The sequence below is a fragment of the Coenobita brevimanus genome, chromosome 24 (assembly GCF_032717465.1).
Source record: "Coenobita brevimanus isolate Jiangsu-jjx chromosome 24, ASM3271746v2, whole genome shotgun sequence".
NCBI classification, from domain to species: domain Eukaryota; kingdom Metazoa; phylum Arthropoda; class Malacostraca; order Decapoda; family Coenobitidae; genus Coenobita; species Coenobita brevimanus.
In genome coordinates, this window is record NC_136977.1 from 10,159,658 (window position 1) to 10,182,247 (window position 22,590).

Sequence of the window (22,590 nt, forward strand, 5' to 3'; positions counted from 1 at the left end):
CACACACACACACACACACACACACACTATCTATCTATCTATCTCTCTCTCTCTCTCTCTCTCTCTCTCTCTCTCTCTCTCTCTCTCTCTCTCTCTCTCTCTCTATATATATATATATATATATATATATATATATATATATATATATATCTATATATATATATGCGTGGTTAACAGACATGCATATAGACAACAGACTGACAGACAAAGTCAGAGGAAGACAGAATGATACATATATACCGGTGTGTGTGTGTGTGTGTGTGTGTGTGTGTGTGTGTGTGTGTGTGTGTGTGTGTGTGTGTGTGTGTGTGTGTGTGTGTGTGTGTGTGTGATACCATCCCTGTGTGGCAACGTCTGTCCTTGTGTGCGTGTGTGCTTGAACATGTCTGTCAATCTTCCAAACTTTACCAAAGTGTGACTTCTCGACTCCTCTCTCTCTCTCTCCTCTCCTCCCTCCCCTCCTCGACTATCTTGTCGTTTCCCTCTCCGATATCTACCTTCGTTCCTTCTCTCTCTCTCTCTCTCTCTCTCTTTCTCCATTACTTCTTAATCCCTTATTAACAGCGATGCCCTCTTCATATTACTCCTTTATTATCTTTACTTCTACCAGACCATTATTTTAGCTTTAAGGGAGTCCTGCCGACCTGCCATTGTGAATGAGTTATTTATACACTACCCATTAACCTCCCATTCAGCACTACGGTATGCCATCATTTTTAGGTTAATATTCCTAAACGTCTTTCTTTTCTAGATTTTTTCCCTTTCCTTTCTGCTGTATTCCGCTATAGTTCTGTGCTTCTTCCATAGTTCTTTCCTTAACATATTCATCTACTCTCTATCTCTCCCCCTCCCCTCTCTCTCTCTCTCTGCTGTTTACCTTCATCCCGACCTCCCTGTGTGTCTCTTCGTCTTTTTTTTTTTTTTATTCCGTTCCCTTTTCTCTTCCTGACCCGTCGTGCTATTTCAGTTTCTCCATTTCAGTCTCAGTTCTTCGTATTATTCTTTTTTCGCTTCCCACTTCTTTTCTTCACTGCTTTGAACTTTTTTTTCCCTCTTTCTCTTAACTTCTTTCTTCCATTTCCTCTTTTCTCCTTACCTTTGCGTCTCTGAACTGTTTTTTTCCTCTCCGTCATGTCTTACACTGCCATCCTTCGAGTGCTGATTTCTTTCCTCTTCCCTCTTACCTCTTCCCTCCTTGACCTTTCTTTCTTCCTTCCTTCCCTTGTCTTTACTATTTTTATTGGCATCCTTCCTCTTGCTTCCCTCGCTCTTTCTATCTTTATTCTCGTTTGTTTCCTGCTTCCCTCCACCCTTGCCTTGCCTCCCATTTTCCTCCCACTTTCCATGCCTTCTTATTATCATCCTTCCTACCTTTCAGCCTCTTTCCCCCCCTCCCCTCTCATTTTCTTTCCTCCTTCCTTCCCTGACGCCTTAATGTCATCCAACCTTCCCTCCCTCACGTCTTGCCTTCCCTCCTTCCCTCCCTCACGTCTTGTCTTCCCTCCTTCCCTCCCTCACGTCTTACAATCCCTCCTCCTTCCCACCTTCACGTCTCATTGTCCTTCCTCTTTCCCTCTCTCAAGTCTTACTGTCCTTCCTTCCTTCCCTCAAGTCTTGTCCTCCCTCCTTCCCTCCCTCATCTCTTATTGTCCTCCATCCTTCCCTCCCTCACGTCTTACTGTCCTTCCTTCCTCCTTCACGTCTTACCTTCTTCCCTCCCTCACGTCTTATTGTCCTCCCTCCTTCTTTACACAAGCCTTACTGTCCTCCTTTCCCTCCCTCATGTCTTGTCCCTCCTCCTTCCCTCCATCACGTCTTACTTTCCTCCCTGCTCCCCGCCCCCACTTTAACACCTTTCCCTCTCTCCCCAGCACTACGTCCACCGCGACCTAGCCACGAGGAACTGCCTGGTGGGGGCCAACCTGGTGGTCAAGATAGGCGACTTCGGCATGTCCCGCGATGTCTACACCACAGACTACTACCAGGTAATTTAATGTGGGTCTTCTGCGTAACTCTTCTGTGGTTCCCTGGTATCCTAAGATGTTGACTTGTGTGTGTCGTGGCTCTGTGAGATGTTGACTTCTGTATGTTCGTGGGATGCTGAGGTTCTATGACTGTGATGCGATGTCTACACCACCAACTACTACCAGGTAATTTGCTTTAGCGGTTCTGTGTAACTTTTCTGTAGTTTGTGGTGTCGTGGGATGTAGCTTTTCTGTGGTTCTGAGGTGTGTGTTGTAGCCTTCAATATACTGCAATGCTGTGAAATCCTGTGGCTCTATGTTTCTGTGCAAGGAAGATCTAGGGTTCGAAGACATTGTAAGATGCTGTAATTTGTTGTCTTCTATGTGCCGCGATAATGTGAAGTTTTAGGGAAAATGCTGCTGTGTTAGGAAGTGGTATGGTTCTGTGAGACGTAACTGCAGCCATGTGTGTTCTGTGGTGCTGTGAAGTTCTATGACACTTTGCTGCTGTGATGTTGTGAAGCTCTATGGCTCTGCGTTGCTATAGTAGGAAGATCTAGGTCTCTATGGTGTTGTGATAATGTGACAAGTAGTTTTAAAAGTGTTTTCTGTGTGCTGTGGTGTTGTGAAGCTCTGTGGTTCTGTAATGCACTGGTAGAATTTTTATGTTTATGTGGTGTCATAATGCTGGAATTCGTAGTCTTCTGCGTTTTGTGGTGTGAAATGACTAAGGTTCTGTGGTGTTAAGAATGTTGTAATCTTTAATATTCTTTGTGTAGTAATGTGAAGTATTTATTATTCTGTGGTTATGCAAAAGGCTGTGCTGATGTGAAAGTCCAAGCACGAAGAGCAATTTAATTTCCTACTCAATATTTTTCTAAGCACATCTTACGATATGTCTTTTCCTCATACTCTTCCTTGAACCACTGTCCTTCCCATGTTCATCACGCACCGTTCTCTTCTTATCCTCCTATCTCATTTCATCTCCCAACAAAATCCGATCCTTTTCCCCCTGGTCATCATATCTTCTCCTTTCTGCCAGCATCATCATTTCTTTATAAGCGATTTCTCTCATGTGTCTCCACCGTCCAAGCATTCCCTCTTAACTTCTCCCTTCCAGTCTTTCAGCTTTTTGTCTTCTTTGTCATTAATACTTTCATATCTCTTCTTTTTCGTCCATCCTTCTTTATTCTCAGGTAACTTTCTTCCTGTCACTTTATCTTCGTAGTTCTTTCTTCCCTTCTTGTCATCTTTTACTCTTCCCCCAAAAAATTATTTATCGTTTTCTCTTCTCTTCTCTCCTCTCCTCTCCTCCTCCTCCTCCTCCTCCTCCTCCTCCTCCTCTCTCTCTCTCTCTCTCTTTCTCTCTCTCTCTCTCTCTCTCTCTCTCTCTCTCTCTCTCTCTCTCTCTCTCTCGTACCTTTGTCATTTCCTGTCTTTCCCTCCTTCAGTCTTTCCGTATCCCCCACGCTAATTTCTCCCTTTAACCCTTCTTCTTTCCCTCCTTCCTTTCTCCACATTCTTCTTTCCCCCGTCCCCTCAGTTCTCCCTATAACCAGCTTTTCTCTACTTTCTTCCATCTCTCACTTGTTCCCTAACTCCCTCCTTAAGTCTTTCACTGTTTCCCTACCTTTAGTACTTGCTTTTTCATCTCACAAGTACCACCTCAATTTCCTCTGTCAATTCTTCCTTCTTTCCTACACTGCCTTTATCTGTTTGCCTCCTTCCATCCATACACCTCCTTCCCTCCCTCATTCCTTCTTTTTCAACCATCCCTTCCTATCTCACTTCTTTTCCCTCTCACCTTCCTCCTTTCCCTCCACCCCCCCCCCTGCCCGTGAAGTATTGGTGTCCCCAGCTGGAGACGTCCTCTCTGTCGCCCCTGACCAGACTCACCCATGGGACGGTTCCTCTTCTTGTCGCCCACTGTTTTGCCAACTCTGCGTTCTAAGGTCGCGCTTAGACAGAATAGGGAGTGTTTTATTCTAGACGCTGGATATCTAACTGTTCTCAGATTCTGAAGTAAACTATAGGCAAAGAACTCGGCAAATAACTCCTTCACCACAGCAGGTCTCTCTCAGGCTGAGTAAACTGGTGTAGTGATTGAAAGAATAATGAGATTAGAATGCCCCCTAGACAGGGAGCAACAGCCATATTGGGGTAGACTTCCTTTCATGCCAGTCATCTTGATCTTTGACCATCACATGACCTTATTATGACCAATAGCTACGAGCTCACACACACACACACACACACACACACACACACACACACACACAAATCTAATTTACAGCTTTCAACAGTTAAATCCCGAATCAACGAATAGACAAAAAAAAAAAAAAAAAAAAAAAAAAAAAAAAAGCTGCATTTGCATGGTTGGAAAAAAAAAATGTCATTTACTGGAGGTATTGAAAAGGTTTTTTCCTGCTGCAGCAAGCCTCCGCCAGGCAACGCCTGCACGATGCAATGAATTAGTATTCGACCCAAGTGCGCGTTTAAGCTTTCACCAAGTTGTCGCACTGAGAGTAATTAAGTTGCCTGGCTAACACCATAAGACTTCATATAGTTTTAACAATCCTTATCAGACAAATGGTCAAAAATTATACTGTTAATCTTTTCACTGGTCCTGCCGCACTCAGCTGTCACCGTATATATTTTTCTGGCTAAAGGCAAACAATATCTTCAGTTACGGAAATTTCTCCCCAATGTCTGTGGGACAAACATCACACTACTCTCCATTCTCTTAACTTCACCCATACAGAGTATACAGTGACATTTTAAAATAGACATACCATTTATTATGTATAAAATGTATACATTTAAATGGTATCATGGACTATTTTTTTTTTTTTTTTAACATTAACAAGCCAACTTATTTTGCACTCTTTACCTGTGTCTCCTGCACCCTACGCTGAAATAATTCCTGGTGAAAAAATAATAATGGACATGGTATAAACGATACGAATACTAACATGACACAAGGTGCTTCTGTCAGGTGAATATGAACAAGCCAATATTAAAAATCCTGAGTTGTCCCAGTTGCCACTTGGGGTAAACTGAAATAGATTTTAACTCATTTAAACAGTCTGCTTCCATGAATTAAAACATGAATGCAACCCCCTAAACAAATGTACTTTCCTCCTTTATCTAGCGGATTCTTTTTTTCAATTTTTTCCTCCTGCAAGGTGATTTTTGGCAGCTTAGGAGAGACATTTCGTATGGAAAGGGCTAGAAACAATCTCCATTATCCCGTCCAGCACGATTATACCTCTGTTTATCTTAGCGTTGCTAGAGCCATACAATTTTATTCAACTTAGAAAAACAATCTATCACGACAACGGGGCTTAAGTGTTGATATAAACTCCCTTTGAATACACACATACAGGTAGGTAATGGCAGGTAATGGTTAATTTTCACGTTTCGGTAATGTAAAATATACTACTACTACTACTATTACTGCTACTACTACTACTACTACTAATAATAATAACAAACCTATCTCTGAAGTATCCCAACCATGTAGTAAAGAATAGAAAGATATGCACTAATAAGTATGGCAATTTCATATATAGGGGCATAATCTAGGACTCGTACACTAATGGTGGTGATAGTATTATTAATAATAAACTCTTAGGAATCGGTCCGCCAAGTTTCATCTTCAGATTCTTTGTGTATGTCAGATTGAAATCTCCAACAGACAAACTTATCAAGACAGATTATTCGTTAAATGGTTATAGCTCGTAAACTACAGACAATATGGCAACTGTACATATACGGGCATCAACTACGACACATACTTTATCATTCTGTTTGATATGAAGAAAATCTACCAGGTAGTTTGCGAGATACAGGCCAGGCAGACAGACAGATAGTTTTCCATATATGGTCATAGCTCGTAAAGTAGATAATATGGCAATTTTACATATACGGGCATCAACTACGACACATACTCTATCTTTCTGTGTAATATGAAGCCAATCCACCTGGTGGTTTCCGAGGTACAGGCCCTGAAGGAAAGACGGACAGACGGACAGACATGGGCGATTCTTCTATCCCTATCATATGGAATAATGGTGGAGATAATAATGATAATAATGATTATAATTCCCTTAATCAAACTTTAATATTCAGGTGGTTGGAATCCCGCTTTATTGGTTAGGCAACCCCAGACGTGTAAATTATTTATTACCTGCAGCTGTACCAATATGCATGATTTATGCGAAAATAAATAGAGAGATCTGGATATAAGCCATAAAAGACCCATTACCAGTGAATAAACTAATCAAGGTCGCAGAGAGCAGTTCACACACACACACACACACACACACACACACACACACACACACACACACACACACACCAACGTGAGACACAAATACATTCTCACCGTCTAACATTTTTTTTTTTTACCCAAACAAAAAGCAACATTCTTTTTTTCTCACTTTCTCTTTTCTCATCCTTTCTCTCACGGATTAACCAGTTCAGACAGATGACGTCTTGTTCACTTTTACAGACAATATATATATATTTTTTCGGCACGGGAGACATTTTTCGAACTGGAGGGGTTAAATATAGCCGTAGTTAAGCCCTTCACTGTTAGAACGCTCTCCTAAGCTGAATAAAATCGTCTGGAGGCAGCAAGAACAAACTAACACAATACGTCCCCTGATTCAAGGACATTTTTTTCTCTTTTTATCAATTCAAGACAACATTATCGCCAATTTTTTCTTTTTCTTTTTTTTCTTTTCTTTTTTTACTTATTCTTCCCTCAATGGGTTAACGGGGTGGAAACGGGATGTGGTGTGTTGTATTTTATTTCTGTTTAATATTGCGAGTCATCTGCATATACGAGAAGGTCAGAGGTGCAGAGATGTCGAAAGTATATTGTCTGAAGGCTTATTCTAAGAGAGAGAGAGAGAGAGAGAGAGAGAGAGAGAGAGAGAGATTGATTGATTTTGCTGTCATGTGGTGTTGTTTGTTTTTCTGTGTTTTGGTAAGAGGTGCTGTTTGGTGTTGTGTTGTGTCATGTTGTGGTGCTGTCCTGAGATAACGCTGTGCGATGTTGTGGAATACTGTGCTGGACTGTGCTGCCAGTCTGTGTTATGGTGCATTATGTCACGCTGTGTTGTGCTATACTGTACTGTGTTATGCTTTTGTGTGTTTGTTGTATAGCACTATATTGTGTTGTGCCACGTCGTCTTGTACTGTGTTGTTATATTGTATTGTGTTGTGTTGTTATACTGTACTGTATTATGTTGTGGTTATGTGTTGTGCGGGTATGTGATGAGTTATTTTGTACTGTGCTATTGTACAACCAGTTATGTTGTGCCATTACTATATTGTGCTGTGCTTTATTGTGTCGTGTTGCAGTGCAGTACTTTGCTGTCCCGTGTTGCATTAAGCTGCACTGTACTGTACTAGGTTGTGCCGAACTATGATATGTCGTGCTGTGCTGTGCTGTGCTGTGTTGTTATATTTTGCCGTGTTGTACAGTGCTCTGCTATGTTGTGCTATGTTAAATTGGTTACAGGAGTGTTGTATCATGTAGTATTGTATATTTGCTTCTGCCAAAAATTAACGTTATCGGATAGACTGTACTACCGGCAATTTGGGCTCTGTCCTTTCAAGCCAAGAGTTTGACATAAAAAAAAAAAAAAAGGTGAAAAAAATTTTACAACTCCACTTTTTCGTATAACGCATTACCCAACCCCTTCAATTTTTATTAAAAGAATTTTTAAGACAATGTGTCATCCAAAAGGGGCCCTCAGTAATTTCAAAATGTAGGAAGATACATTTACTCCCTTCAGCAGCCTACGATGAGCCCGTATTTTCCGTGATGCTGTTACTATTTTATTTTCAGTTTAGTGGAGACGTGTCATGGCAAACGAGTTAAAAAAAATCCATTTATGACACCTCTTGTTTCTTTTTTTCTCTTTCTTGCAACCATACAAGTTTATTCATGCTGGGAAAATACCTCTCCTAGTTGTTTGAAGTGAACTGAAAACTAAACAATGGTATATGGTATTTTTACACAATAAACAAAAGTTCTAGAATAAAATTACCGAATAAAAGCTTATCTCTGAAAATTAATCTCGTTACCATGAGGGGTCTTGCCTGTGGTGTGCTAAATCGTCTGGCGGTAAAAAAAAAAAAAAAAAAAAAAAAAAAGGTCCTAAAGTTTATGGAGAAGACTTTTCCCAATCTCACACACACACACACACACACACACACACACACAATCAGTAAAGGAACTTACTGGTATGGTAATGAAACTCACCGGAATTCCTCTCACACAGCATCTATGATATCTAACACCCACTGATACATTAAAGATATAATGTATAATCGCATTTATATCTGTTGACAGACAAATCTTATACTTTTTGGCGACATATTGAATATAGTTCTGATAGATTTCAGGACGCTATAAACTGTATTAGTGAAAATCTGACGGAAAAATATCAAGTCCGGTTGTAGTTCATCGGTGAGCGCCAGCGATGTAAAATGTATGTATATTTTCACTGATATTTTTATTTATGTACAAAGTACAAAAGTTAAACACCAGTAGGCGTTCTATTAGACAGACAGACAGACAGACAGATAGATAGATAGATAGACAGACAGACAGATGGACAGATAGATAGATAGACAGATAGGCAGATAGATAAAGAAGACTCTCCTCGTGGTGAAAGAGTTAATGAATGTATCCCTTTCAGTCTAAATCTAAGCTGATAAAAATAATAAAATAAACGACGTCCTTAGATTGAAGGAGTTAAGCGGCAGACATCAGCAACTTTAGGGTAGAGAGATTTAGGGAAGGGAAATAAGAAAGGGCAATTTGGATAGGGCAAGTTTGGGCAGGGAAATTTAAGGTAAGACAACTCTGGATTGGCAAATTAGGAAAACGTAAGGCAGGGTACGACAATTTAAGGGTAGGTATTCAACTTAGGGAAAGGCAGTTTAAGGTAGGCCAATGTATAGAAGGGTAATTTAAGGTAGGACGATTGCTGGGATGGATATTCAGGAAAAGACAATTTAAGGTAGGGCAATTTAGGGTTGTCCACTTTAGAGTAGGGCAATTTAAGGTGCGCCAATTTGAGGCAGGGCAATTTAGAGTAGGGTGATTTAGAGTAGGGCAATTTAGGATAGTGTAACTTTAGGTTGGGTGATTGCTGGACGGTAATTTAGATAAAGGTAATTTAAGGCGGGTCAATTATTGCTGGACGGTAATTTAGATAAAGGTAATTTAAGGCGGGTCAATTTAAAGCAGAGCAATTTAAGGTAGGGCAATTTAAGGGTGGGGAAATTTAAAACAGGGCAATTTAGGGTAGGGCAATTTAACATAATGCAATTTAAGGTACGGTAATTTAAGGAAGGGCAATTTAGGGGTATGGCAAGTTAAGGGCAGTGATGTAAAATTTTTCCTCCCAAAAGCACCGCCTGGGTGACTGATAATCGTGCGTCTGGAAGGGAGATTTTTACACAAATGATATATCAAGTGTCCAGCATTTTCTTTAACTACCAGATGTCCGTCCACTTAATGAGTTAACCGGAACCTCACCTGGAATCATACCCGAATTTAATCTCTTCAGCCCGAAGACATTTTTCTTATTCCCTTTAACCCTAGACAGTGTTATTCATCTGAGCAGATTTAAAGACATAACCCAAACAGACCCCCGATAACAAAGAAAAATCTTCCGTCCGAAAAATCTTTTTGTAGATAATATGAATATTACGAAAAAGTTCTCGGGCTGAAGGGATAAATTCTACTACAATGTAAGCTTATCAGAACCTTTATTATATTTTATTTATTTATTTTTTATTTTTTGTAATAGCTGGACTTTAACCCTGCCAGTTTCCTTCCTTCACCTTCACCTTCCTCTTTCCTCGCCAGTCAAGAAATGTTAATACGATACCCTATTTTTTTCCCCACTGCTAGATTCAGTTCCCCCCAGAATCTGTTCAGCTGCAATACCGGTAATTATGAAATGTGGGTGTTCATTTCCAAGCCGAAAAAAAAAAAAATACATTCTCACCTTCATGGGTGTAGTGTAGTTTAGTAATCCTGACTTGGCGATTATTTATCAACGACAACATTATCATTGCAATATGTTTTTCAGTCACAATAAAATTATCATTAAAGAAGGCTCTGCTATACCTGGAGAGGATGATGATGATGATGATGATGACAACGGCGACGACGACATTGATAATGATGATGATGATGATGATGATGATAAGGAGGAGGAGAGGGATATCAACCGATGATGTGTGTTACCGATGCATGGTTGTTTTTTTTCCCAACTTAGATATATTAAATTTCTTTTCCATACTTTCTAATGACTAAAAAAAAAATATATATATATATATATATATAAAAAAGTAGACAACGAGAGCAGCTTCTACCCTCTACCCCAGCCTGTTCGCACTTTGAAATTAATTAAGGACGTGGATTTTTCAAGTGACAGTTGCGTGGGGGAAGATTAGGGCGTAGTACAAATTGACTGTCTGCCTTAATGACCCTCGTTTAGCTGATAAGCATTAATCCTGTCATCGTCCTCTATTTAGTCCTTTCGAAAATACAGCCTCAGATCTATTGGTTTTCACTCATTACGCCACCTCTCTCTCTCTCTCTCTCTCTCTCTCTCTCTCTCTCTCTCTCTCTCTCTCTCTCTCTCTCTCTCTCTCTCTCTCTCTCTCTCTCTCTCTCTCTCTCTCCATGCCATATTAATACTCCCATGCTCTAAACAACTCTCATTTTCTACTCCAGCTAAACGCCAGAAGATTTTCATTCAGCTGAGAATTATCCACAGAAACCCACTGGTAATCCTGTCACCGTAAACCATCTTGAGATCGGAACAATGCTATGCGGTATTCCAGGTAGCGTTACTTAATTACATTCAGGTGAGAGTGGGCATAGGAGAAAGGCTATGTTAATGCGTCCTCCGTTAACCCCCATATGGTCAGCTCAACTCTAGTATTATACCTCAGATAATACTAGACGATTATATTCAAATATGGGTGTCATAGGAACCCAAAAATAAACAAGAGAGAGAGAGAGAGAGAGAGAGAGAGAGAGAGAGAGAGCATATTATATTCTCCAAAACTGGCTTTCCCATTACTCTGCATCTGATTTTTTTTTTTTAACCGAGCATGTTTTCTGTGCCCTATGACACCCGACACTGGGCCAGCAATATGTATGTATGGACGTGGGATGCAATTAACTTCACTTGTAGCCCCAAAGCAATAACAATGCTTCGTTATATTTCAGACGAAGGGCATTCTGTTTTTGCACGTAAATAATGTTGATAGTCTCTCTCTCTCTCTCTCTCTCTCTCTCTCTCTCTCTCTCTCTCTCTCTCTCTCTCTCTCTCTCTCTCATCTTCTCAGTGTGGTGTACATTTTCTTTTTCTTATTTTGTTTATAGTCTTACTCTCAATATATTTTTAAACTTCTCATTCTCGTATTTTAATATCCTCTTATTCATACATATTTGCTCAAACCTTTCACTGCAATAAACGTTCTTTGTCATTTATTCCGCCTAACACAGGACGATTTTAACCAGCTCAGAGAAATCCACCGCTAAAGAAAGGCCAGAAAATATCCCGACTTACGCTTCGACCGAACACTGATATTTTCTGATTTTATTCCAACTTACGACAGACGATTTAAATTTACTCAAACTAATCTCAGCTAAGGGATTCATCACTTTTTTTTTTTTTCTTCTTGGCGATAGCCTTATAATTTCTTTCCTTATTCTTCGCATTCTCGTTTATTTGGTACTAATTCAAATACGTTCTTTGCTTCATTTTTTTTTCCCTATCACTTATCCCCAACCCGCCTCTCTTTGGGGAAGGGCAAATAATCTCCTCCTTTATCGGTCTGTATATTTCTCCTTCCATTACTCGCCTCATATTCCGTCCCATTGACCTCTCTCTGCCTTCGCATCTTCCCCACTTCAACACCTCTTCTCATTTTCCAAGCCCTCTCTCTCTCCTTCTCTCTCTTTCTCTCCCTCTCTCTCTCTCTCCCTATTAATAGTTTGGCAGCTTCAAACTACTTGCTTACACAGTCCATCCCACGCAGTATCTCCCTCTCCCATCTCCGCATCTCCCCCAACTATCTCCTATCTCACCTATTAATCTTCTTCGCTTTAACGCTCTCCCGGGTGGGTCTCTCTCTTTCTCTCTCATTAAGTCTCTTCCTTTGTTCTTTCTCATATTTCCCCTCTTCTCTGCCAGTTACCTCTCTCTCTCTCTCTCTCTCTCTCTCTCCCCTGAAGCCTCATACCTATCTCCCTTGCTGTTCTTATCTACCTTCCTCCCTGCCTACCTCATTTCCCGTTCTAACCAGTTTCTCCCCACTCACTTCTCTCTCTCTCTCTCTCTCTCTCTCTCCCCTTAGAAGACCTTACTCATACATACTCCTATTGTTGGCTGGTTCTCAAATCTCACCTGCCTCATTTTCACCTCTCTCTCATTTTCCTTCATTCACCCCTTTCTTCCCATCCAGTTTTCTTCCCGTCTCTTCATTCTCTCATCAACGTCTCTCCTTCACTTCCTTCTTTCTCTCTTGTCCATTTCCCTCCCTCCCTCCTCTACCCTCCCTTCCTGCCAGCCACTCTTATCACCCATCTTCCCTCTTGCCTCTCTCCCTCCTCCTTCGTATCTCTTCATGCCTTTCATTCACTTTCCCTCCTTTTCTCTCCCTTCTCTCACATCTTCTTAAGTCTATCCTTCCCTCCCGATATCCCACCTACCCCCCATCCTCCCTCCCCCTCCCTCATGCAAATCCTACTTCATTTTAACCATTCCTTCTCCATCTATCTTTTATCTCTCTTTCCTTCTCGCCACTCTCCCTCACTCCTACCCACTCACCCTCCATTCCTGCCTCTGTTATATTCTGTCCCTCGCGTCCCCTCCTCTATTATGCCATCTCCGTCCCCGTCATCTTCAATTCACCCTTTCCCCACACTCCTCCTCCTCTCACCATTCACCCTCCCTTCCTCCCTCTTAACCCCTTGAAAGTGTATGAATCAGGTGACGTTGTGTGTGTGTGTGTGTGTGTGTGTGTGTGTGTGTGTGTGTGTGTGTGTGTGTGTGTGTGTGTGTGTGTGTGTGTGTGTGTGTGTGTGTGTGTGTGTGTGTGTGTGTGTGTGTGTGTGTGTGTGTGTGTGTGTGTGTGTGTGTGTGTGTGTGTGCGCGCGCGCTTCGCTTACTTATTTTGTTCAGGCCAAGAGCGTCTTTTGGAAATGGACTGGCTAATAAATGTTTTCAATAGCCCTTTTCCAACTAGATAATACCTTCTGAACTGTATATAATTTTGTGAAAGTGGAAAAGAACAAATAAATAAAGCAGATCACGGGACTGAAAGGGCTGACATCCTCTCCTTCTCCCTTCGCTTCCCCTGTCTGTCCATCTCTCCTCTCTCCTTGTCATCCACCAGTCACCGTTTCCCCCTTCTTCCTTCTCACATCACTTTCCTCTATTTAACTATTCACTATCCCTCCTTTCCTCTTCCTCCCATCGTGATCTCCATCTGTTCACATGTCCTCTCTCTTTTTACGCTTTTATTCATCCTTTCCCCTCCCTCCCTCCCTCCCTCCCTCTCTCACCATTTTCCATCTCTCCTACTATCCATTCTCTCTCCTTTTCTCTCATTCTCCTATAGTTTTCTCCATCTATCCATGTGTTCTCTCTCCCTGCCACCTACAATTCAAGCTTTCCAATTCTTCCTTCTCACACTGATTTCTCTCTCTCCTCCTATTCACTCGACCTCTTCTCCTCTTCCTCCCTCTGCCTCCTCCACAATTTCATCTGTCCTCTCTCCGTCACCTACGATTCAGTCTTTCCCTTCCCTCCCCTCTTAAATCCTCTTCATCTCTACCCACGATTTTCACTCTTCTGATTTTTGTGTTATATTTCCATACTGCCTTTCATTTCCTTTAGAGCAACCACTCACCCTCTCGTTTCATTTTTTCTTCCTCACACCCAATATCTTCCCTCAACTCTCTCTCTCTCTCTCTCTCTCTCTCTCTCAATCATTTGATCTGCGTCCCTCACCCTCCGTTTTTCCTCAACTTTCCCTCCCTCCCTCTTACTATCCATTCTCCTTCCCTCTCCATTTCACCTCTCCCTTCCTCCCTCCCTCTCACCACCTCTCTTTCCCTCCCTCTACAGTTCGGCGGCCGTACTCTCCTCCCTGTGCGGTGGATGCCCCCTGAAAGCATCCTGTACCGCCGCTTCACCATCGAGTCTGACATCTGGAGCTTCGGTGTGGTGTTGTGGGAGATCTTCACAGGGGGAAAGCAGCCCTGGTACGGATACACCAACCAGGAGGTCAGTGTTTACGTGGATTTTGTGTACTTTGTATGTGTGTTTGTTGGTCCATTTATAGGTATGGGTGTTTGTAGGTGTAGGTGTGTGTATCTGTAGGTGAAGGTATGTGAATCTGTAGGTATGTGTACTTGTAGTTTTCTGTATACTCAATTTTATACTTAGTGCATAATGCCACTCAAGGAAAGACAACTGGTCACTCTTGCGTTATTGGGGTTGCTGCGGACCTAGGCTCATCTGAATGTGAACTTGGTGGACTGCAGACTGAAGCAGCTCTCCTGCAGTCCACCAACCATCTTCCGAGGTATGGGAAGGGAATTTGGAGTCGTTTTTGTAACTAGACAATGGAGGCTTCTGGCTATATAAGTGCAACCACATGAAGGCGTCCCTTACATGCACTATGAAATGTCTGGAGTAATCTGGTTCTGGACCCCTACACTCCTGATGGAGGTAACAGAGGATACATCAAGAGACAAGAAACATATATGCGGAAAAAGAGAATGAAAAAACGAGTGAATCTGTAACTCCACGTAAAAGCTACGTGAGGTATGAAAGGATCACAAAAATGAATGTGGTTTTAAGACTGCATGAAAAATGATTGTGGTGGTACGAATGGAGGCCAGTTTTTTTTGGCGCATATTAATTTTCCACTTGGTGAATTGGTGGTAAAAGGTAAATGTGGATGGAAAAATTTACATGGTAGGAAAAGCGGATGGGGAAAGGGATGCAGTGGTGGGAATGGATGGCAATATTAATGTGTCGCGTGGTAAGAGTGGATGCAAGTAACGATGGGAAATGTGGATGGAAAAATGAAATATAATAGGCATGGATGGTAATATGGATGTGGTGGTGGAGGGGATGAGAATATGGATGTGGTAGTAAGGGTGGATGGGATAATTAATGTCAAGTGGTAGGAGTGAATGCAAGTAACGATTATGACTAAGAACACATGACATCATGAATCTGGAGTGTCGCAAGCGTGAACTAAAAATTACAGTGCGGCCGACGGTTAGTGTGGATTCAATACATTAGCTTTGCAGCATACCAACCCGAAACACCCTTGGTTTACGCGTAGTGCCATGTTGTGAAATTGGACGTGGGAATACTAATGAATAACCAAATCTGTACTTCAAAGCTTCCTATCACATCCACATCCACACCACAACGCTCCTTTATATCCTGATTCGTCAGCCTGTCTCTCCACGTGACTCCACAGGCTCCTCTTAAAAACTCATTTCCACTGCTCTCACTCTTGACTTGTGTCCTTTCAACAATGTCCAAGCTTCACTTCCATACGTTAGAGTTGGTATCACAATACTGTCATGTAGTAACTTTTTCACTTCCATGCTCACTTCCCTGTTTCTTATCACTGCTTTCAAAAAACCAGCAACCTTTCTTCCCTGCTGTACCCTTTCAAGCACTTCACCCTCCAAACCTCCATCCTTACTCATCACACTACCCAAGTACTTAAACGCACTCACATTTTCCAATTCCTCACCATCCAACCTCGCTGTACATTCTCAAAGACCATCACTTTACTCTTCCCTACATTCACCTTTAGATTCCGTTTCTTACACACTCTCCCAAACTCATCCACCAAGCCTTGCAGCTCCCCTTTGTCTTCACTCAACAACACAGTATCATCTGCAAACAACAGTACAGGGAGTTTCCAAACACTACCCTCTCTCACCAGGGCCACTCCAACATCCACTACCCTATATATATATATATATATATATATATATATAGGGTAGTGGATATATATATATAAAACTGCGTGTGTTAATGAAAATCTCATGAACATTTCAAGACAGGTATCAGTATCTTTTAACTTACTCCCCCCCCCTTTTTTTTTTTACCTATTCACACATCAGTAACACCTAAAGCAAGACTACACAGATCAACAACGAATCAAAGAACAAAAATCGTCAGCACTCTTAATAACAAAAAGTCAGCTTTTCCATATATACAGAATATTGTATATATGGCAATATACAATATTCTGTTATCTGTAGCATCATACAAAATTATATTTTTTAAACCACTGGCATGGCCAACTAGAACCTTATTGATTTCAGGATTTACTCTCCATTTATACAAAACTGTGGTGTACGAGGTATTCCAAAACAAAGGGTAGATGACACTAACGTTAAAATCTTTCACCCAGCAACATTATACATCATTTTTATACCTCACTCAAGGTTACTTATTAAAATACCGCGTCCAAAAGATGTCCACCTAAAAGTGATAAACTAATCAGATTATAAATTATTATCTCCTTATTTTTTCACATTTAGTTCGGCCTGTATTACCTTTAGTAAAGACCCTTCTGATGCCAAGTTTCATTATACTGACTACTTACAGAACTGACAGACTCTCTCATCTTGCTTGGTCTTATAACAAATACGACAATATGTAGATCTTTCCATGCGAATCTTATATGTGAGCATAAGAATAGATCATAACAACTTATTTTCTCTCCGACAAGAAGAGTATGATTTCACCACTATTTGTTGCTTGATGGAGTCTTTCGATTCAGCAAGCATGTTGGTCAGTTCCGTATGTTTGTTGCTTGCTGGAATCTTTCGATTCGGCAAGCATGTTGGTCAGTTCCGTATATTTGTCTGTCTGTCTGTCTGTTTGTCTGCACTCTACAGGTCACAATTTTGCATCAATCGTTCTGGGAAAAAAATCAGAAGGTAGATATCCATAAACCCTGGAAGCCTATTGTTTTTCATCAAACTCGGTCAAAGGCCCTGGGCTGGGTGGGGGGTTGAAACCCCTCAATCGCCGTGAGTCTGGAAATCGTTGGAATCCAGTGGCTGGTCCCGACACCATATTTTTTTTTTAATTTCAAAAATCATCTTTTTTCCTACTAAATTGAAGAGAAACGTCTGGCGCACCTGGCATGCAATTTTTAGCTTCCTAAACCCATCCTGTGCTTTGCAATGAAGTGCCAAAAATTTCGCCAAATGACTGCCTAGGCTACACGCCGGTGAAAACTAAACAGAGGACTAAAAAAAAAAATTGCAATAAGATTTATCCATATTTTCATACCCCCCAAATTTCAGTCGTGCTGAAATGGTATGAAATAACTAGATATATATGTGTATTACGAACAAAATCAGTACATAAATATGGGAGGTTATCATCTTCAATTCCATTCCACGTCTATATCCAAATTCCATACAATCCATCCAGTAAGCGCTCTGCCCTTCATTTTTTCTCTGACAAGTAGAGCATGTTTTCACCTCTGTTTGTTTATTTGCTTGTTAGTTTGTCTGTTCACAGGATTACTCAGAAACTAAAGGAGAGATTTGGACCAAATTTGGTGGGTAGATAGCCCATATCCCAGGGAACAATCGATTAACTTTAGGGACCGATCCAGATTGTATTAGATTCTGGATCTGGAATTACGTTGCCTTTGTTGGAGAGATGCACTCCAAAGGGTGCCCTTCTAGTTTGTTAGTTTGTTTGTTAGCAGGATTACTCAAAAACTAAACAAGAGATTTGAACCAAATTTGATGGGTAAATAGCCCATATCCCTGGGAACAATCGGATATCTTTTGTAACCGATGTTTTTTTTCAGTCTGTATGTCAGTTAGCAAGATTACTCAAAAACTAAAAGTGAGATTTGGGCCAAATTTGGTGGGTATATAGCCCATGTCTCAGGGAGCAATCGATTAACTTTGGGGGCCGATCCGGATCGTATTACAGATTCTGGATCCGGAAAACACTTTTTGCGAAACACTAATCAGTGATGAGAAAACCTAACCCATCAAGAAAAGTGGTTTGGAAATTACATTGCCCTTGTCAGAGAGATGCGCTCCACTGAGTGCCTATCTAGTTACGCTTGCGTAATACACGAACACAGAAGTGGATCTTAGAGCCAGTTAGTCTAATGTAACATATGAAGTCAAACGTGGCCTTGGGTTTGTTAGTCTTATAAAGCAATCGAAAATACTTATACATCCCATTATTCTCTCCAACGAGAATAGAATGTTTTCATCCCTGTTTATTTGTTTGTTTGTCTGTTAGCAGAATTACTCCTAAACTAAAAGAGATTTGTAGGTAGATAGCCCATGTCCCAGGGAACACTCGATTAACTTTTGGGATCAATGTTTGTCAGTCTGTTTGTTAGCAGATTACTCAAAAACTAAAAGAAAGATTTGGACCAAATTTGGTGGGTAGATAGCCCATGTCCCAGGGAACAATCGATTAACTTCAGGGATCGATACGGATCGTATGACAGATTCTGGATCCGGAAAACGCTTTTTGTGAAACCCTAATCAGTGATGAGAAAACCTAACCCACTATGAAGAATGGTTTGGAAATTTCGTTGCCCTTGCCGGAGAGATGCGCTACACTGAGTGCCCCTCTAGTTAGTCTTATGATATTACCATATAACATGCCGTAATAAAAGCAGCCTTATATTTATCAGTAAACTAACAAAAATAAAAGTGGCTTTAGACTTTAACACACATAACAGGAAAAGAGAAGTGGGCCTTGGCATTCCCCGCTACTGGTGTCAACACCAAGTAAACAATACTTAGACTTTCCCGTGTACAGTCGCCAACAAAAGTTCCTTCACGCATCAAGGACTTCCAACTCCTAAAATACGTCTCGAGTCTGTTCCAACCCTAGGGTACCACCACACTACTATACTCACACGATGAAAAGTCCGCCAGCACTTCCTTGACAGCTGCGGTGATGGAGGGCGTTGCATAAAATATTTTAACGTGAAAGCAATACGAAGCACGGAACACTAGCGTATGTGAAAGAAGAATACTCTCTGAAATTTGGGGAGAGGCAACTACGAAAGGCACGACGAAGTGCTGACTGAGGATTGTCGGTGATTTTTTTTTTTTTTTGGCAACAGTGCATAATGTGCGTCCAATTTCAGCAAGGAGTAAAAAGGAACGAGTATACAGTGCATGCCTCTGAATGGATACTGTGTAATTCCTTCCACATCATACACTAACAGGATCAATATAATCGTCTGGCGGTAGCATGAACAAAATAACATTACGGCATGATACTGGGGGATTAATGAAGATAGTTTCTAACTTTTCATTATCAGAGGTCCATCCTATTATGAATAATATTGTATGGATGTAAACTTCATCATCATCATCATCATACTCATAGCCTGTTTCCTCACCTAAGGATGGAGTGAGGTTGGATCCAGACACAAGGAAAGAGAAAGCTCGAAAGAAGGAAAACTATTAATAGGATAGTCAGTGAAATGGCCCACACTTACTGTACATTCGCACATAATTTAAGTTACGAAAATCCTGCGACCATTTCAAAAGCCTAACCATCTGCACATCTGGGGGAACGGGGGAGGTATTTTCCTTTAGGGAAATACCTTCCATACACTCCACTTGCCAAATAATCAAACCTTCAACTATAAAGTTAAAAAGGGATGCCAAACTCATGTCATATGATCCTCCATACATAATTCACCTTACTCGAACTCTATAGCATGTCAGTTCCTAGGCTTGTCTTCTCATCGGTTAAGGAAGCTCCCTAACACCTTTTCCTTAACGATTTATTTCTGGATACGGTCGATTAATACTCTTTCGAACGTTACTTATGCAGGGTATGACGACACTGGAAGGATTTATGTAGCAGAAAAGGTCAATAAGGTGCAATGAACAAAATAAATCGCTTAAGAAAAAGTGTTAGGGAGCTTCCTCAACCGACGAGAATACGGGCCTTAGTCTCATCAATTCCATACCTCGCTTTCTCACACACTCATCTGCCAGACCCATTCACCTTCGTCAGGCATATAATAAGAATAAAAAATAAAGTCCGTCCGTCGCCAAAGTACGCCATTTCTATTCACCATTAGCCTCCAGTGTAATTCATCTAAACAGCTAATATCCATGTTCATCAACGCCATCTTCATCTCCCTCTCTCATCCAGCACCTCTCATCTCCCCGTCATTTCCCGCCCTGTTAGCACCCTTATTATAGAGGTCCTCTTAAAACGTACAATCATATTACGTCTCCTCTTCTCCTTGGTTACCTCTCATTTTTCCTGTATTTTCCGCTTCGTTACCAGAGCAGCCTAGAGAGTCGACTTGGCACCTAGTCATTTCTCTCTCTCTCTCTCTCTCTCTCTCTCTCTCTCTCTCTCTCTCTCTCTCTCTCTCTCTCTCTCTCTCTCTCTCGTACATCTGAATATTAACGTATTTTGTTCTTTCGCGTTACACTTTTCATTTGGTAGACTCATTTTAACTTCATTCCTCTTGATGCGGGATGACTTTCTTTATCTTACTGGAGATTTACACTATTAAATGTGCTTCAAACCTCCATTACCCTCTTTGTTACGATTATGTCTTCTTTCCTCCAACTGACAAGCGATTTTATTTACTTATCTGAAGCCCCATGAAACGAAAGAATTAAAAGCAAGGTTCATTCAGCCCCTCAGTTCTTGCCACCGTCAGACGATTTTACTCAGTTGGTGGAAAATTTTAGTCCTGAATTCCACGTTTAAGCATTTATGAGTTTGAAGTAGCATTTCAGTTTGATGACGGATTTTGTACCCCGTTTTTTGCCGTCTCCAAAAGATTCAATCCAACTTCACGGAAACCTCTCGCGGTGAACGAGAAAATATTTCCGCTAAACTCCACATGAACAAATAAAATCGTCATGTTGGCATCAGAACACAACAACAACAACAACAACAACAACAACAACAATAATAATAATAATAATAATATTTAAACAGGTATCGTAATTAGATGAAAAGTGGTGGTGGATCTTTGTTGCCATCTGGTGACGATAAGACTGGGAGCCGTATTTTAAGTGGTTTTAGGGAGTCCGTAATACCTCTTCCTTAGCGAATTATTCTGCATATTATACCGCAATACCCTCTTCCACCTTCTTACCACATCTTGTATGTTACTGATGCAAACTATTCAGTGCTAATATTACATAAACAACATACAAGAGAACATCAAATTGTCACAGGCATAATAAATCGCTAAGGAAAAGCGGTTACGAAGTCTCCTATGACCTAACTTAGAATACGGCCCTGACAGTCGCATGGTCGTTGAGTTAGGAAGCTCTCTAGCAATCTTCCTAGCCAGTCTGTTTTCGCATGTGACACGCTGATGTTCTTTTATGCCATTAACGCAAGCTTCAGCTACATTAAAAAGATATAAAATAGACAAGGGAATAATGTAGTGCCATAAGCAAACTAAATCGCTAAAGAACAGGTGCTAGACAACGTCCTCAACTGAACAGAGTATGGCGGATATTCATTAACTTGTGTACGGTTTATCTTCTTACCGTTTTCTTTCTGTGTCTTATTCATCCGAAACTCTTCCATTTCCTCTTACCCCATAACACTGCAAACCATCTAAACTGAACTTATAATTCTTTTAAGATTTCCCTCCTAACATACTGTGTACTTCGTTGCCAGCTCGCTCTATTATATTCATACGTTAGCTATTCTTCCTTTTACAAATATGTTTAACCTTTTTACTCTGATGACTATCGCCAGACGATTTTATCCAATTCCAGAAAGACCTCTTGTATTGAAGGGGTAAAGGAAGGCGATATCTAACCCCTCCAGTTCCAAAAATCTCTCGAACAGGAAAAAATCGTCCTGATACAGCAAGATTAAAATACATAAGCTACAGGAAAAAACGATCTCTAGCTAAACGTTTTAACTTTCATCACTCCAATCTCATTTACAAATATCATATATTTCTGGCTGGCAAACATATACGTAAATGTTAACCTATGGAGTTTACTTCTCGTCCATCAAAAATGAACTATCGCTGCAGATTTATTTATCTTAATTTGCATGCATGGTTTTGCTTACTAATCATCCATTGGTAATAGGCTGACCAGTCCCTCCTCCCCCCCTTTCTCTACGGACGCTCATTTTTATATAATGAGAAGAAAATATGATTATGAATGTATATAATATACAGTATATATCTGAACGAAAAACAAAATATTAAGTAGATGGATAGGCAGAAGAACTGATAGACTGACTGACTCACAGACAGACAGAAAAATATTTATCTTCATGAACAACTTTTTTAGCGAAAATTTGGGGAGTCAAGCTGGCACGACTACATGCTGATGTCTGCATTGTGGATTACGGGTGTGGTTACCGCAGAGTTCTTGTTATTTATGGGCTCAACGCACTATTTACAAAGTTAATCGAAAATGCAAAATACGGGGAATTTAGCATTATTCTATTTTGCCTATTGGGTGGCTGCTTGTACGCGTGCGTGTGAGTGTCGAAAAGGAACACCACCCTTTTGCTTC

The 22,590-nt window shown here is 40.8% G+C and overlaps 1 protein-coding gene across 1 annotated transcript in view; it reads left to right on the forward strand.

The window, feature by feature from the left end:
• Positions 1-22,590, forward strand: part of LOC145393548 (BDNF/NT-3 growth factors receptor-like) — a 107,294-nt gene that overhangs the window by 81,635 nt on the left and 3,069 nt on the right. Inside the window, exons 12-13 of the mRNA XM_080267699.1 lie at positions 1,872-1,985; positions 14,144-14,302. Of these exons, the coding sequence (XP_080123825.1) occupies positions 1,872-1,985; positions 14,144-14,302 (273 nt within the window). The remainder of the gene's footprint in view (positions 1-1,871; positions 1,986-14,143; positions 14,303-22,590) is intronic.